This window comes from Pseudorca crassidens, chromosome 1 (assembly GCF_039906515.1).
Source record: "Pseudorca crassidens isolate mPseCra1 chromosome 1, mPseCra1.hap1, whole genome shotgun sequence".
In the NCBI taxonomy this organism is placed as follows: Eukaryota; Metazoa; Chordata; class Mammalia; order Artiodactyla; family Delphinidae; genus Pseudorca; species Pseudorca crassidens.
In genome coordinates this window covers 107,416,810-107,435,658 of record NC_090296.1, presented here as the reverse complement: position 1 = coordinate 107,435,658, position 18,849 = coordinate 107,416,810, and the positions used below count along the sequence as shown (strand labels likewise).

At 37.8% G+C, this 18,849-nt stretch overlaps 1 protein-coding gene across 10 annotated transcripts in view; it reads right to left on the bottom strand.

Moving 5' to 3' along the window:
- The window catches only part of MINDY2 (MINDY lysine 48 deubiquitinase 2), a 114,430-nt gene that overhangs the window by 75,122 nt on the left and 20,459 nt on the right, over positions 1 to 18,849 (bottom strand). For all 10 annotated transcript variants that reach the window (XR_010945970.1, XR_010945971.1, XR_010945947.1 and 7 more), the window contains exons 3-4: positions 13,770 to 13,834; positions 4,587 to 4,745 (exon numbers count right to left, since the gene is read on the bottom strand). Coding sequence is in view for 2 of the 10 variants with exons in the window: in XM_067748393.1 (XP_067604494.1) it covers positions 4,587 to 4,745; positions 13,770 to 13,834 (224 nt within the window). In the remaining 8 variants the exon portion in view is untranslated. The remainder of the gene's footprint in view (positions 1 to 4,586; positions 4,746 to 13,769; positions 13,835 to 18,849) is intronic.

The following is an 18,849-nucleotide window of genomic DNA, read 5'->3' as shown; positions in this document are numbered from 1 at the left end:
TTTCCCTGACGACTAGTTCATACGTTCACTGGTCATTTGGGTATCCATTTTTGTGAAGTGTCTCTTCAAGTCCTTTTTGAAGAATTTTAGCTATGTTAATCTTCTTTATTATATATTTTCTTTCTATTTTAATACTTTTGCTCTTAAGATAGATATAAAGTTCATTAATTTTCAGTTTCATTATTCCTTAATATTCGATTTTAGGGCTTTAAAAACCCCTTTAAAAACTGTTTTAGCTAAAAAAAAAAAACTGTTTCAGCTAAATCTCACAAGTTTTGATATTTAGTTGTTGTGTAGTTTAAAATATACTTTAAGTTTCATTACGATTTTTTGATCCAGACAGTCTCTACTGTTTTTTCTGCTGATTTCTAGTTTAATTGCATTGTGGTCAGAGACTATTCTGTACTTCATATATTTTAAATCCTTAAAAATTTGTTGAGGGGCTTCCCTGGTGGCGCAGTGGTTGAGAATCTGCCTGCCAATGCAGGGGACACGGGTTCAAGCCCTGGTCTAGGAAGATCCCACATGCCACGGAGCAACTGGGCCCGTGAGCCACAATTACTGAGCCTGCGCGTCTGGAGCCTGTGCTCCGCAACAAGAGAGGCCACGATAGTGAGAGGCCCGTGCACCGCGATGAAGAGTGGCCCCCGCTTCCCACAACTAGAGAAAGCCCTTGCACAGAAACGAAGACCCAACACAGCCATAAATTAATTAATTTAAAAAAAAAAGATCTTTAAAAAAAATTATTAGTTTATTTTAGACTGAGTTGGGTCTTTGTTGCTGCACATGGGCTTTCTCTAGTTGTGGCAAGTGGGGGCTACTCTTTGTTGTGGTACCTGGGCTTCTCATTTCAGTGGCTTCTCTCGTTGCAGAGCACAGGCTCTAGGCATGCGGCTTCAGTAGTTGGGGCTCGTGAGCTTAGTTGCTCCGCCGCATGTGGGATCTTCCTGGACCGAGGCTTGAACCCATGTCCCCTGCATTGGCAGGCGGATTCTTAACCACTGCGCCACCAGGGAAGACCCCAATGCTGCTCTTAAAGAGTTAATTATCAATTAATAATGGAGAAACACCTTCCCGTGGCTGAACTATGGTGCCGGCCCACCATCCAGAAAATGACTGACATTTATTTGCAAGATAATTATTTGCAGTACACATAATCATAATACAAAGAACTAGCCAGTTCTAAGAGATATTTCATAGAGACCTATGGATTTCAAATTTTGCCTTGTTCTTTTTTCTTTCTCAGCATCAGAATCCTTCTGTCACAAAACAAGTAAGTAAAATAGATAAAAAGCACAGCTCTCAGGCCGAAGAGTTTGAAAACCACTGTGTAGACCAGAAAAGTCTGATGAAAATTTTCTGTCCTATATTAGAGTACCTTTTTTTCTTTAAGCATATGAATTCAACTGTTTGCCAGGCAATATGTAGCTACACATACAGTCAGAGGGATGATCTGAGTCCAGTTTTTAAAAACTCAGGCTTAAGTTCCTTAGGTCATAAGTTCATCCTCCTCAAGAATCTAGGCTACCTGGCATTGCCATCTGCCAGGATCCAACATGACGCACCTTGGAGGTTTCAGATGCTGGACATGTTTAGACTTTTCAGTGATGTTCTCAGAGACAGAGTGCCAAAAAAAATACAGATGCCCTGCTTACAGTAAGCCACCCTTTCACCGCCCAGAATACCAGTTACTTCTACCAAAGGACAGGGATGAAGAAACACTACCAAATCCTTGCTATTATGATCTCTCCTCCCCTATACATAATGCATGCATGCATGTTTCATTCCATCAGTTAATATCTATTGAGAACCTACTATGTTCCAGGCACTGTTCTTAACAATGAGAAATAAGAGCCCAGCTCTTATAAAACATACACTCAGACTTCCCTGGTGGCGCAGTGGTTAAGAATCCGCCTGCCAGTGCAGGGGACACGGTTTCGATCCCTGGTCCGAGAAGATCCCACATGCTGCAGAGCAGCTAAGCCCGTGCGCCACAACTACTAAGCCTGCGCTCTAGAGCCCATGAGCCACAACTACTGAGCCGGCATGCCACAACTACTGAAGCCCGCATGCCTAGAGCCCATGCTCTGCAACAAGAGAAGCCACCACAATGAGAAGTCTGCGCACCGCAACGAAGAGTAGCCCCTGCTCGCTGCAACTAGAGAAAGACCATGCACAGCAATGAAGACGCAACGCAGCCAAAAAAATAATAATAATAAATGAAATTAATTAATCAATTAAAAAAACCAAAAACATACACTCTACTGGGAGATGAGAGTCAATCAAGTAAATAAATAAATAATAATTCTAGATAATGACTGGGGGAAAAGAGGGTGACTCATTTCAACAAGGGAAGGCCTCTCTAACAAGGTGATAATCTGATCTAAGACCTGAATAATGAGGAAGTAGAAATGGGGAGATCTGGGAGAACAATGTGTTAGGGTAATAAAACAGTGCTCCACAGTGGGCAATCAGCTAGTACAAAAACCCGAGGTAGAAATGAGCTTGGTATGTCTGAAAAATAGAAAGGCAGCTGGTGTTGTTGGAGGGTAGTAAAAAGGTGGGAGAATTATGAGGTGAAGTTTGACAGGAGGCAGAGTCTAGATCACGCAGTATATCATAAAAACTCTAATAAAGGGGCTTCCCTGGTGGCGCAGTGGTTGAGAATCTGCCTGCTAATGCGGGGACACGGGTTCGAGCCCTGGTCTGGGAGGATCCCACATGCCACAGAGCAACTAGGCCCATGAGCCACAGCTACTGAGCCTGCGCGTCTGGAGCCTGTGCTCCGCAACAAGAGAGGCCGCGATAGTGAGAGGCCCGCACACCGCGATGAAGAGTGGCCCCCGCTTGCTACAACTAGAGAAAGCCCTCGCACAGAAACGAAGACCCAACACAGCAAAAATAAATTAATTAATTAATAAACTCCTACCCCCAACATCTTCTTTAAAAAAAAAAAACTCTAATATTTTGTATCTTATTTTAAAGAACAGAATAATGCCATTTGCAGCAACATGGATGGACCCAGAGATTGTCATATTGACTAAAGTAAGTCAGATAAAGACATATATCATATGATGTCACTTATATGTAGTATCTAAAAAAATGTTACAAATGCACTTATTTACAAAATAGAAATAAAGGACTTCCCTGGTAGTGCGGTGGTTAAGAATTCGCCTGCCAATGCAGGGGACACGGGTTCGAGCCCTGATCTGGGAAGACCCCACATGCCGTGGAGCAACTAAGCCCGTGCGCCACAACTACTGAGCCTGTGTTCTGGAGCCTGCAAGCCACAACTACGGAGCCCATGCGCCGCAACTACTGAAGCCTGCGTGCTCTAGGGCCTGCGTGCTACTGAAGCCTGCACTTCTACAGCCCGTGCTCCGCAACAAGAGAAGCCACTGCAATGAGAAGCCCGCGTGTGGGAACAGAGAGTAGCCCCCACTTGCCACAACTAGAGAAAGGCCACACACAGCAATGAAGACCCAACACAGCCAAAAATAAATAAATAATAAAATTTAAAATAAACAGAAATAGAGTCACAGATGGAGAAAACAGACTTATGGTTACCAGGGGGCAAAGTGGGGGGAGGGTTAAATTGGGAGACTGGGATTGACATATACACACTACTATATATAAAATAGATAACTAATAAGAACCTACTGTATAGCACAGGGAACTCTACTCAGTACTCTCTAATGGCCTATATGGGAGAAGAATCTAAAAAAGAGTGGATATATGTACACGTATAACTGATTCACCTTGCTTTACACCTGAAACCAACACAACATTGTAAATCAACTATACACCAATAAAAAGTAAAAAAAAAAAAAAAAAAGATTTTGTATCTTATTTTAGTTACACTGGAGGCTTTTAAGGAAAAGGGTAGGGCGCAGGGATAAAGGGGAGGGTTTATTTCACAAAGATCACTCTGACTGCCAAGACAATTCACTGGGGGGAAGAATAACCTTTTCAACAAATGGGGCTGGTACAACTGAATATCCACATGCAGAAGAATAACGTTGGATCCCTTCCCCAAACCATATATACAAATCAACTCAAAATGGATCATACTCCTAAATTAAGCACTAAAACTATATACTCTATACTTACATACTTTATGTAAGTATACAAAGAACTCTTAGAACCCAGTAACAAAAAGTCAAATAGCCCAATTAAAAATGGGCAAGAGATCTGCAGATATTTCTCTAAAGAAGATATACAAATGGCTCATAAGCACATGAAAAGATGATCAACATCATTAGTCATTAGAGAAATGCAAACAATCCACAATGAGATACAACCTTACACCTACTAGGATGGCTGTAATCAAAAAGATAGACAATAACAAGTGTTGATGAGGATGTGGACTCAGCTTTGCAGTTGGCCTCTAACTCCATGAAATTATAGTCAGAAGTCTTGGGCAGATTTAGCAGTCTGGAGGACTGTGCTCTTAACCTCACAATGTGGCTAATTTCATGTAAAAGCACAAAAATATAAGTATCAGAAAATATAAATCTAGATTAATTTGCCAAATTAATAGATTTTTACTATATTTGTGTTCATATAATTTAAGATTTTCTACTTACCTGAGGGTCCACTAGCCATCCATGGTACAAAGGAATATCAAGAAGATCAAATACTATGCATTCTGGTGTATATTCAAACACTCGAACACCAGTGAATTTTACATTTACATCCAAGCCTGTCTGTAGTTTGTGCAGCACTGCCATAGCATCACTCATATTCTGAAAATAGAAAGGGGAAGAGAAAAAATAAGGAAAATCAAACAACAACAAAAAGATATTTAAATGCAGGCACATTTACTACAAATTTTCCATTTTATCCAATTTATTCATTCCTTCAATTTTTATTATTAAGTACCTACTATGTGCCAGGCACTAGTATGAGTTCTAATGATAAAAGAGTGGATAAAACAAAGTTCCTAATCTCATGGAACTAACATTCTACTATGAGAGACAAATACGTAAATTATAAAGTCAAGTATTAGTAAGAAAAATTGAACAGGATAAGGATGTACAGAGTGAGAGGGGTGAGGGGCCTATTTTTAGACCAGGAAGTCCAAAGACAAAATTTCTAGTCAAAGAGGAAGGCCTCTTCCACTTCTAGGTATATTCCTAAAAGAATTGAAAGAATTTAAAGCATCGTCTTGAAGAGATATGTGTACACCCATATTCATTGCAGCATTATTCACAACAGCCAAGAGGTGGAAGCAGCTCAAATGTCCATTAACAGATAAATGGATAAAGGGAACATAGTATACATATACAATGGAATATTATTCAGCCTTAAAAAAATAAAGAAGGAAATACTATTACATGCTACAACATGGATGAAACTTGAGGACATTATGCTGAGTGAAATAAGCTGCTGCAAAAGAACAAATACTGTATGACTCCACTTATGTGAGATATCTAGAGTAGTCAAAATCATGGAAATAGAAAGTAGAATGGTAGTTGTCAGGAGCTGGAGGGAGGGAGATCTGGAGAGTTGTTCAATGAGTATAGAATTTTAGTTTTACAAGATGAAAATGTCCTAGAGATGTTATACAAGAATATAAATACAGTTAACACGACAAAACTATACACTTAAAGATGGTTAAGAGAGTAAATTTTATATTATGTTTTTTAACCACAATTTTAAAAAAAAGAAAGAAAAAGAAATGAGCTATCAAGCCATGAACAGACATGGAGAAAATTTACATGTACATTACTAAGTGAAAGAAGCCAATCTGAAATATATTGTATGATTCCAAATGACACAGTGGGAAAAGGCAAAACGATGGAGACAGTAAAAAGATCAGTGGTTGCCAGGGGTTAGGAGGAGGGAGGGATGTACTGGCAGAGCACTGAGGACTTTTACAGCAGTGAAAACTATTCTGTAGGATACTATAAAGGTGGATACATGTCACTATACATTTCTCAAAACCCAAAGAAAGTATAAACACCAAGAGTGAACCCTAATGTAAACTATGGACTTTGGGTAATAATTATGTATCAATGTAAATGGTGGGAGATGAAGTCTGAGATAAAGGCTGGATCACAAAGACTTGTTGGTCAAATTAAAGAGTCGTTCTGTCCACAACAGTTTTCTCAATAAACACGGTCATATAAGTGTGTAATGAAGACTATATTAAAACATGTTTTTCTAAACGTTTTAATATATTCAATATGGACGTAATTTAGAGGGTATATTTGATGGAACAAATAAAAACCAATATATAAAATTTGATAAAATTTTATTGAATCCCTACTGTTAATCAGACACTGTGCTACACACTAAAGATATAAAACAGGAGCAGACTATAGCCTACTGGAGGGCTTATAGTAGAAAGGGTGAACATGAAATTAAATCCTTTTATATTAAAATTAGGGACTCTCACTGAAATCTCAGATGGACAAATTTAGGTCATAATAACAAAGTTCTGTTTTACCAATTAACTTATAAAATTCCATGCTAAGAGACTATACAGACTGAAAACAAATTATTCAAATATTTTAAATTTATGAATGAAGAATTTATAACAGGATAACACTGTTATATACTCTTTGGATTTTGTCAGTTTCACCTCTAATAACTATATTCCCCCAAAACAATATATTTTCTCAGTCTTCCTAAAAGTTGAACCCTTGAAAACAATCAGCTCACATTTTTTTCCTTTCAGTGTTTTAAAACTTTTCCTAAAGCCATAACAATGATGAATGTGAGAAAATAGTAACAATAATGAGCCACTGTAGGATTATAGTTCTACCACTGATACTACTGATTTTTTTCTGCTATTTGTTAAATTCTTAGTTGCCAGACATCCAGTTTCCTTCGGGGGAAGTATAATTTCTAACAGCTCCTGGACTCAAGCTTATACCTTTATGTATCTTCTACATTTTTAATAGATTATAAAATGTTAAAATAACTAAGTTAATACAATTAATAATATCCATAAATAAAACTGATAAAAATAAACAAATTTATAAACAAAGAGTTAAAAAGAGTATTTTGCCATCTTGTTCTTGAATCCAAATGGGTGCTTACAAGAAAGGATTACTACTCCTTTAAGCCAGTAGTTCAACTGTTTCTTAGAATTTTTCTTAAAGGTACTGTTAACGTGGTGAAATTTTAAAGTTAAATATAAGATATATTTTAAAAATATATTTGCAGTCATATAAAAACCTGTCATAAACACACACACAGAGTATTTTCTTGTGTTGTCATCATTAAGCAAAACTGAAAGAAATACACTCTTTGTTTATATTATGATTTCTGGTAAAAGGGTTTTTTTTTTTTTTTTTGGTAAAAGGGTTTTTAATTAGGAAGACTGCAGCTCTGCATTGGTCTTTCTAAAATTTAGGCTTAAACATTTCTGCTCACACAAAACTATACAAAAAGAACATTGTTACATCACACCTGTGGAACATTAAGCACCAGCTTAGACTCAGTCTTATCAGCTTGGTACACACTATTCTCAAAACTAATGGTAATGCAATCACAATACCTTATAAATAGTTTTAGAACTTATTTTAAATGCAGGGTACTTTCTGTCTAACATGTTTATAAGAAATGCAAGTGGTTGTTAGTGTCTGTTTCAACTTTGAAGCAAAACTTTACTTCCAATCATTTTTCAAGAGTCTAGATCACCTTAATGGAAACATATCCTGAGACTGCAAAACAGACTTGAAACAAAGTGCTGATATCATTTGCAAATACTCATCACTCAAGATTTTCTCAAAAAACAAATACCGTATGCTAACACATACATATGGAATAAAAAAAAAATGGTTCTCATGAACCTAGGAGCAGGACAGGAATAAAGAGGCAGACATAGAGAATGGACTTGAGGACATGGGGAGGGGGAAGGGTAAGCTGGGACGAAGTAAGAGAGTGGTATGGACATATATACACTACCAAATGTAAAATAGATAGCTAGTGGGAAGCAGCTGCATAGCACAGGGAGATCAGCTTGGTGCTTTGTGACCACCTAGAGGGGTGGGACAGGGAGGGTGGGAGGGAGACGCAAGAGGGAGGAGACATGGGGATATGTGTATACATATAGCTGATTCACTTTGTTATACAGCAGAGACTAACACAACATCGTAAAGCAATTATACTTCAAATAAAGATGTTTAAAAATGAATAAATAAAAAAGATTTTCTCAAGACTGTGCAACAGAAGTAAAATGAATTTTGAGGTTAATGTGAAACTGCAACTGTGATCCATAATTTCTAATTTCAAGTTTTTGTATTAATCATAATAGCCTTGCTGATTTCAATAAGAAATGATACAAATTTGATAAATAAATGATATAAATTTAACCATAACACTTTATACCTATAAAATATTTACTGGTTTTATATATTGAAGGTTAGCCTAAGATTTCATTTGAAAAGAAGTTTCCATTGTGAGAAATGTTTAGAAATCCTTGCTTTAAGCTACAAATTCCAATAGAATTTAAATGATTTAGCATACCTATTTGGCTTTAGCTATGGATTTCCTACCTTACACAGTGATGCAATGCAACATACTGGCTTTTCCATTTCATTAGGACTAGATTATTTGAACATTCAAATTCAAGAAATTTTGCAATACCAAAATGAATTTTGTTTTCTTTTTGCCATTTGGATACTGGTGAAAGTATGTAGTAAGGGTTACTTTGAAAGTAAACATAAAGGTTCCAATGATATCTGTTTCTTCCCTGCCTGATACTTCTTCCACTGTAAGAACCTGATTTCTTCTTGCCTTCCATTGTCAAACAAAGGAAGAATACTGAAGAAAATGAAGCTATGCTTGCTTTCTTACAGCTCCAATAATTTTGAGCCCAGTGGTCCCCTCCTATATTACAGAATAGTATCTCTAAAGAACGTGCCAAGCAACGTAGACACATTGAAACTATGAAACAGCAGATTTAGTCCTAATGACATACCCCAGAAATCTTCTGCTGAACTGTTTCCTACATATAATTTAATTGTAAAATGTACACAAATGAGGAAAGATAAATCAATAACAAATTCACTTGAAAGTCAATTTTTTCAAGGAAAATACCAAGTTATCATTCTACATAGGTGTGTAGAATGATACCTATGTTTCATTCTACATTGCATATAGATTCACATAAAAGACAGATCAGCAAAGTACGGCCTGTGGGTCAAATAAGGCTGTGAGCTAAGAATGGTTTTTACATTTTTAAAAGGGTGTAAAAAGAGAAAACAAAGAATATGCCCAAAAATCCACTGAGACTCCCTCTTGCGAGAGCACCGGAATCACAACCAACTGCTGAACAATCATGGACAGGAAGACACTGGAACTCACCAAAAAAGATCCCCACATCCAAAGACAAAGGAAAAGCCACAATGAGATGGTAGGAGGGGTACAATGACAATAAAATCAAATCCCATAACTGCTGGGTGGGTGACTCACAAACTGGAGAACACTTATATCACAGAAGTCCACCCACTGCAGTGAAGATTCTGAGCCCCACGTCAGGCTTCCCAACCTGGGGGTCCAGCAACAGGAGGAGGAATTCCTAGAGAATCAGGCTTTGAAGGCTAGCGGGATTTGATTGCAGGACTTTGACAGGACAGGGGAAACAGAGACTCCACTCTTGGAGGGCACACACAAAGTAGTGCGCATATCGGGACCCAAGGGAAGGAGCAGTGACCCCAGGGGAGACTGAACCAGACCTACCTGCTAGTGTTGGAGGGTCTTCTGCAGAGGCAGGGGGTGGATGTCGCTTACTGTGGGGACAGGGACACTGGAAGCAGAAGTTCTGGGAAGTACTCCTTGGCGTGAGCCCTCCCATAGTCTGCCATTAGCCCCACCAAAGAGCCGGGTAGGCTCCAGTGCTGGGTCGCCTCAGGCCAAACAATCAACAGGGAGGGAACCCAGCCCAACCCATCAGCAAACAAGTGGATTAAAGTTTTACTGAGCTCTGCCCACCAGAGCAACACCCAGCTCTACCCACCACCAGTCCCTCCCATCAGGAAGCTTGCACAAGCCTCTTAGATAGCCTCATCCACCAGAGGGCAGACAGCAGAAGCAAGAAGAACTACAATCCTGCAGCCTGTGGAACAAAAAACACATTCACAGAAAGATAGACAAAATGAAAAGACAGAGGACTTTGTACCAGATGAAGGAACAAGATAAAACCCCAGAAAAACAACTAAATGAAGTGGAGAAAGGCAACCTTCCAGAAAAAGAATTCAGAATAATGATAATGAAGATGATCCAGGACCTCGGGAAAAGAATGGAGGCAAAGATCAAGAAGATGCAAGAAATGTTTAACAAAAGCCTAGAAGAATTAAAGAACAAACAGAGATGAACAATACAATAACTGAAACGAAAAATACACTAGAAGGAATCAATAGCAGAATAACTGAGGCAGAAGAACGGATAAGTGATCTGGAAGACAGAATGGTGGAATTCACTGCCGTGGAACAGAATAAACAAAAAAGAATGAAAAGAAATGAAGACAGCCTAAGGGACCTCTGGGACAACACTGAATGCAACAACATTTGCATTATAGGGGTCCCAGAAGGAGAAGAGAGAGAGAAAGGACCCAAGAAAATATGTGAAGAGATTATAGTCAAAAACTTCCCTAACATGGGAAAGGAAATAGCCATCCAAGTACAGGAAGTGCAGACAGTCCCAGGCAGGATAAACCCAAGGAGAAACCCGCCGACACACACAGTAATCAAATTGACAAAAATTAAAGACAAAGAAAAATTACTGAAAGCAACGAGGGAAAAAGGACAAATAACATACAAGGGAACTCCCATAAGGTTAACAGCTGATTTCTCAGCAGAAACTCCACAAGCCAGAAGGGAGTGGCACAATATATTTAAAGTGGTGAAAGGGAAGAACATACAACCAAGATTATTCTATTTGCCAAGGATCACATCCAGAATCAGTGGAGAAATCAAAAGCTTTACAGACAAGCAAAAGCTAGGAGAATCCAGCACCACCAAACCAGCTCTACAACAAATGCTAAAGGAACTTCTCTAAGTGGGAAACACAAGAGAAGAAAAGGACCTACAAAAACAAACCCAAAACAATTAAGAAAATGGTAAAGGAGCACAGATATCAATAATTACCTTAAACATGAATGGATTAAATGCTCCAACCAAAAGACACAGGCTCGCTGAATGTATACAAAAACAAGACCCATATATATGCTGTCTACAAGAGACCCACTTCAGACCTAGGGACACATACAGACTGAAAGTGAGGGGATGGAAAAAGATATTCCATGCAAATGGAAATAAAAAGAAAGCTGGAGTAGCAATACTTATATCAGATAAAATAGACTTTAAAATAAAGAATGTTATAAGAGACAAGGAAGGATACTACATAATGATCAAGGGATCAATCCGAGAAGAAGCTATAACAATTGTAAATATATATGCACCCAACACAGGAGCACCTCAATACGTAAGGCAACTAACAGCTATAAAAGAGGAAATTGACAGTAACACAGTAATAGTGGGGGACTTTTAACACCTCACTTACACCAATGGACAGATCATCCCAACAGAAAATTAATAAGGAAACACAAGCTTTAAATGACACAATGGACCATATAGATTTAATTGATATTTATAGGACATTCCTTCCAAAAATAGCAGATTACACTTTCTTCTCAAGTGCACATGGAACATTCTCCAGGATTGATCACATTGTGGGTCACAAATCAAGCCTTGGTAAATTTAAGAAAATTGAAATCATATCAAGCATCTTTTCCGACCACAACGCTATGAGATTAGAAATCAATTACAGCAAAAGAAACCATAAAAAACACAAACGCATGGAGGGTAAACAATACGTTACTAAATAACTAAGAGATCACTGAAGAAATTAAAGAGGAAATCAAAAAATATCTACAGACAAATTACAATGAAAACATGATGATCCAAAACCTATGGGATGCAGCAAAAGCAGCTGGGATTGACATATATACACTAATATGTATAAAATGGATAACCAATAAGAACCTGATATATAAAAAAAAATTTTTTTTAAAAAGATGACACAAACAGATGGAGAGATATACCATGTTCTTGGACTGGAAGAATCAATACTGTTAAAATAACTATACTACCCAAAGCAATCTACAGATTCAATGCAATCCCTATCGAATCACCAATGGCATTTTTTACAGAACTAGAACAAAAAGTCTTAAAATTTGTATGGAGACACAAAAGACCCCAAATAGCCAAAGCAGTCTTGAGGGAAAAAAGTGGAGCTGGAGGAATCAGAATCCCTGAATTCAGACTATACTACAAAGCTACAATAATCAAGACAATATAGTATGGGCACAAAAACAGAAATACAGATCAATGGAACAGGATAGAAAGCCCAAAGATAAACCCACGTACCTATGGTCAACTAATCTATGACAAAGCAAGCCAGGATGTACAATGGAGAAAAGACAGTCTCTTCAATAAGTGGTGTTGGGAAAACTGGACAGCTACATGTAAAAGAATGAAATTAGAACACTCCCTAACACCATACACAAAAATAAACTCAAAATGGATTAAAGACCTAAATGTAAGGCCAGACACTATAAAAGTCTTAGAGGAAAACATAGGAAGAACACTCTTTGACATAAATCACAGCAAGATCTTTTTTGATCCACCTCCTAGAGTAATGGTAATAAAAATAAACAAATGGGACCTAATAAGACTTAAGAGCTTTGTAAAGCAAAGCAAACCACAAACAAGACAAAAAGACAACCTTCAGCACGGGAGAAAATATTTGCAAACGAATCAACGGACAAAGGATTAATCTCCAAAATATATAAACAGCTCATGTAGCTCAATATTAAAAAAACAAACAACCCAATCAAAAAATGGGCAGAGACCTAAATAGACATTTCTCCAAAGAAGACATACAGATGGCCAAGAAGCACATAAAAAGCTGCCCAACATCACTAATTATTAGAGAAATGCAAATTAAAACTACAATGAGGTATCACCTCACACCAATTAGAATGGACATCAACAGAAAATCTACAAACAACAAATGCTGGAGAGGGTGTGGAGAAAAGGGAACCCTCTTATACTGTTGGTGGGAATGTAAATTGATACAGCCCCTTTGGAGAACAGTACGGAGGTTCCTTAAAAAACTAAAAATAGAATTACCATATGACCCAGCAATCCCACTCCTGGGCATATACCCAGAGAAAACCATAATTCAAAAGACACATGCACCCCAATGTTCATTGCAGCACTATTTACAATAGCCAGGTCATGGAAGCAACCTAAATGCCCATCAACAGACAAATGGATAAAGAAGATGTGTTGTATATATATACAATGGAATATTACTCAGCCATAAAAAGGAACAAAATTGGGTCATTTGTAGAGACGTGGATGGATCTAGAGATTGTCATACAGAGTGAAGTAAGTCGGAAAGAGAAAAACAAATATCGTATATTAATGCATATATGTGGAACCTATAAAAATGGTACAGATGAACTGGTTTACAAGGCAGAAATAGAGACACAGATGTAGAGAACAAACGTATGGACACCAAGGGGGGAAAGTGGTGGGGGTGGTGGTGGGGGTGGTGTGATGAATTGGGAGATTGGGATTGACATATATACACTAATATGTATAGAATAGATAACTAATAAGAACCTGCTGTATAAAAAAATAAATAAAATTAAAAAATTAAAAAAAAAGAAAAGCCACTGATAGAGACCAATGAATATATCTGTAAGTAAAAATTAACTATCTTAATATAACAAAAATTGTATCTATTACCTGCTCATAGTTTAAACGTTGAATTTCTGAAATTTCTTTTGGCTTTGTATCAAGCATGTAGTCTCCTGTAAAAAGAAATGGTAAAGTTGCCTTTTAAAAATATTACTTTTTATCTAATTACAAAGGTAATATATTTTAATTATAAATTGTAGCAATAGGTAACATAAAATATTTACCCCCCCCATTCAGAGAAAATCAATGTTAACTGTTAGCTAAGGTCTCACATATTTTTTTCAGTGTACATCCTATGTTTTGAACTTTCTTTTTCCTCCTCTTTATATTTAAGCATCTTTCCATGTCACTACAATAAAGCTCTAAAAGGTTTTTACCAAGTTTCACTGCTATCAGCAAGATAACTATTACCCCAATACCTTTCCAAGAATGGGTGTCATCAGTCTTCTAAATGTTTGTCATTCTTAGAAGTAAGCAAACATTTTTTTTTGCATTTAAAAAACTGGTATCTTAGTGGTTACCGGTGAGGAGAGGGGAGAGAGAGAGGTAAGAAAGGGGTATGGAATTGAGATACAAACTACTATGTATAAAATAGATAAGCAACAAGAATATATTGTATAGCACAGGGAATTAAAGCCATTATCTTGTAATAGCTTTTAATGGAGTATAATCTGTAAAAATACTGAATCACTATGCTGTACACCTGAAACTAATATAATATGGTAAAGCAACTATACTTCCCCCAAATTGATACATTTTTATACAGGTATTTTCACTTGGTATCACCATTTTAATATATAAATGACTTTTTAAAAAATAAATTTATTTACTTATTTATTTTTGGCTGCATTGGGTCTTTGTTGCTGCACGCGGACTTCCTCTAGTTGCAGCAAGCAGGGGCTACTCTTCGTTGCGGTGTGCGGCCTCCTTATTGCGGTGGCTTCTCTTGTTGCAGAGCACAGGCTCTAGGCGTGCAGGCTTCATTAGTTGTGGCACACGGGCTCAGTAGTTGTGACTCGCGGCCTCTAGAGTGCAGGCTCAGTAGTTGTGGCACGTGGGCTTAGTTGCTCCGCGGCATGTGGGATCTTCCCAGCCCAGGGCTCGAACCCGTGTTCCCTGGAACCCGTGTTCCCTGCATTGGCAGGTGGATTCTTAACCACTGTGCTACCAGGGAAGCCCCTATAAATGACTTTTAGTATACGTGATACCTTTTAAATATATGTAGCATCATTTTAATATATGCAGTAACTTTTTATCCATGTTTTGCCTTTTTAACTATGTATTAATTATATATACTTATCTTTGAATTGCCTGCCTATACAAGTATCATTTTTTTTTTTTTTACTGAACCACATAAAAGCTCTTTTTCAGTTAGAGGAATTAGAACATTTCCTGTTATACATGGTAAATTTTTTTTTTCCCATAATGGCTTCTGACTTTATGGAGATGTTTTTTGCCTACTTTTCACCATACAGAAATATTTAATTTCAGTATAGTCAAATTCTTCTATTATAGCTTCTGGGTTTGATGGGTTTGATGTCATGTCAGAAAGATTTTCACCTCTTCAGAGTATACAAACATTCACATATACTTTCTTCATGTAATTTTATATTTGTCTTTTTTTACGTTTAAATCTTTATCTGGAATTAATTTGATATAAACAGTGATACATGGAACTAACTTCTCAGCCAGCCTCCCAAATCACTAAGTTGATAAATTGTTTTATTAACTTTTATTTTCAAATTCAAAATAAACTTCTAAAGACTGCATCAAGTATTCTTTTAGGGACTTCCCTGGTGGCACAGTGGTTAAGAATCCGCCTGCCAGTGCAGGGGACATGGGTTCGAGCCCTGGTCCGGGAAGACCCCACATGCCAAGGAGCAACTAAGCCCATGTGCCACAACTACTGAGCCTGCGCTCTAGAGCCCGTGAGCCACAACTACTAAGCCGACGAGCCACAACTACTGAAGCCCATGCGCTTAGAGCCTGTGCTCTGCAACAAGAGAAGCCACCACAAATCAGAAGCCCATGCACCACAACAAAGATTAGCCCCCGCTTGCTACAACTAGCGAAAGCTGCGCGCAGCAACGAAGCCAAAGATAAATACATAAATAAGTTTTTAAAAAAGTATTCTTTTAATCTCTCCAACTCTGATAATAAAGAAATTCCTACGAACATCAATATATTATTATTTTTGCTTTTATTTAGAACTTTAAGATGGCAAAATCTAACTGATAACAATTTTATTCCACCATAGGTACAGGAATTCTAAATCACTAAATTAATTCATTCACAGAAATATATAAGCAAGTGTATTTAACAAACATTTTTGAATCCTTATTATACATGGCACATTGTATATTTACATGTTGAGGTTTTAATATAGCATTTAACTGAAAACTACGCTTTGAGTAAATTTTATACATTATTTATTCAAATAATTGAGAACATATTTGCTATACTGGTATCCTATATCTCATTTAAGCTCTGTATTTATCCTGATAAAAGACTGTAGTGTATGCTTTCCTACAACTTTAATAGGGTCAGGATGCAGAACATTACATAATTCAATACTAAATGACCCTAGATATGCTATCATGGATTAAAGCTTAGGTGCTAAGAATAGAATAATTATTGGGAAAGACTCAGATAAGCAACCCCTCTTTTCCTGAGGTCAGAAAAGATCTTCAGACAAGAGAAGAATGGCCTGACTAAGGGAGGCAGCCTCTGTGATGGACCTCAATGAGCCCTATAGCCTGGCATTCATACCTTTGTATAATCACCTTCCCTTGAGTGTGGACTGGATTCACTTCTAGTGAATCAAATACAACAGAATTAATGAAATGTCACTTACAAAATTATAAAAGAAAATATTGTGTCGTTTGTCATGGTGCTTTCTCATTTGCTCACTCTGAGGAATGCCACCTGCCATGTTCTGAGCTGCCTTTTGGAGATGCCCACGGCAAGGAATTGAAGGAAGCCTCTAGAGAGAGAGCCACAGAGAGCCACAGTCAATGAGGAACTGAGAACCTCAGTCTAACAACCTGTGAGGAACTGAATCCTGGCAACAACCAAGCGAGAAAGCTTGGAAGCAGATCTTCCTCTGTTGGCCCTGGAGATAAGACTGCAGCCCCAACTGACACACTGACTGCAACCTCATGAGAGACCTTAAGCCAGAGTCACTTAGCCACACCCAGATTCCTGACCTACAGATACTGTGTGATAATAAACATTCATTGTTCTAAGTGACTAAATTTTGGGGTGATATGAAGCAATAGACATCTGTATTTTTAGGAAAGTTTGTAATAGAGAATTAGATATTTTTAAAAGACTGATTTTGAGTTTTTAAGGGAGCATCTTTCAGTTTTAGATATCTAAATAAATCATCTCTTAAGAATTCTGTCTAGCTTATCTAACCTTTATAACAAAATTGGTCAACAATACTACCTCAATCAAAAATATTTATTGAGGGACTTCCCTGGTGGTCCAGTGGTTAAGAATCTGCCTTCCAATGAAGGGGATGCAGGTTCAATCCCTGGTCGGGGAACTAAGATCCCACATGCTGTGGGGCAACTAAAACCACACGCCGCGACTACTGAGCCTGCACACTCTAGAGTCCACGCACCACAACTAGAGAGCGTTCGTGCTGCAACTACTGAGCCCATGGGCTCTGGAGCCCACGTGCCACAACTAGAGAGCTCACACGCTGCCAACTACTGAGCCTGCGTGCCCTGGAGCCCGCGCGCCGCAGTGAAGAGCCCATGCGCTGCAAAAAAAAGATCCCACATGCCACAACGAAGATCCTGCGTGCTGCAACTAAGACCTGACGCAGCCAAATAAATAAATAAATAAAACATTTTTTAAAAAACAGTATTTATTGAAAGTCTATTCCGTGTTTAGCAACAGGTTAACGTGTTTGGAAATGAGCGTTTCCCTTAAAAAACTAATAATTTGGTTGGGCAAAGAACATACAGGAAACAGAATAAAATAACAATAAGGTATAATAGAGTGTAAAATGTAATAAAGGCCTTAAGTACCAAGTGATTTTGAAAAGAAATATTCATAAAGCCTGTAGCACTTAGAAATATCCTTTGTAGGGGGTAGTATCTAAAGCAGAGTCAGAAAAATCGGCAGAACCTGCCAAGGCAGTGAGGGGAAAAAGCATTCTTTGAGGGAGAAAGAATGATGGGAAAAGCAAATATAAGAAACATCTTGCTATATGGGCAGTTTATAAGGAGGTTTATAAACCTCCTTATGGTTTCCCTCCTTATGGTGGGAAATATGGCTGGATGGGTAAGCTTGATCAGATTATAGAAAATCATAAATAATACATCAGTAAGTTTGGCTGCTTGTGAAAGATCATAAGGGAATCTTTCTGTTTTTAAGTAGACAAGTGAAGGATGAAACTGGTGCTTTAAGAAGATAACACTGATATGTAGGCTAATTTGGAGAGTAGAGGAAACAAAAGAGCTTGCAATAAATCACATTCCGAAGTACCAGTATACAGAGAGAGGAAAGAATTTCAAAGAAAGAATCCATAAGACTTTGCTATTAATGGGATATTTCAGACAAACAGAAATTAAGAAACAAAAACCTGACAGCCACATTAGGCCAAAAAAGGAAGAGAGGGTTTGGCAGTAGGTAGTAGGTAACTTATCCCAGGTGAGCATTTGGAAAAGAGAAGACACAGTCAACTGTGGGCAAAATTAACATGCTTCAACATTGACCTCCTTTTATAGTATTTATGTTCAAAAGATAAAATAAACTACCTTTTAAAAAGTCAGACAGCACCATCATCCTAACAACCATTTTCCTTACTATAATACGATGCTAGTCTCACCATCATACAAACTGTCTTGGATGGCTAAAATCATAGTGTGTATTCTAGTTTGTGTTGTGCTTTTTTACCTCATCTTCCTAACCATTTTCTGCCTTCCACCTACACTTCTTCCCCACTTAGACCTCCCAGCACTCACTAGGAGCTTTCATGTTGCTTTCTTGAGGCCAAAGCCCTCCAACAAGCCATGTCCATGTTTGACCCTGTTCTAATACTCCAGTAACAGAAATTTCCAAATTAAAATTCCCTCCTCCTCTAACCTTTGAAAAACCTAGGAAAACCTTTAATGGT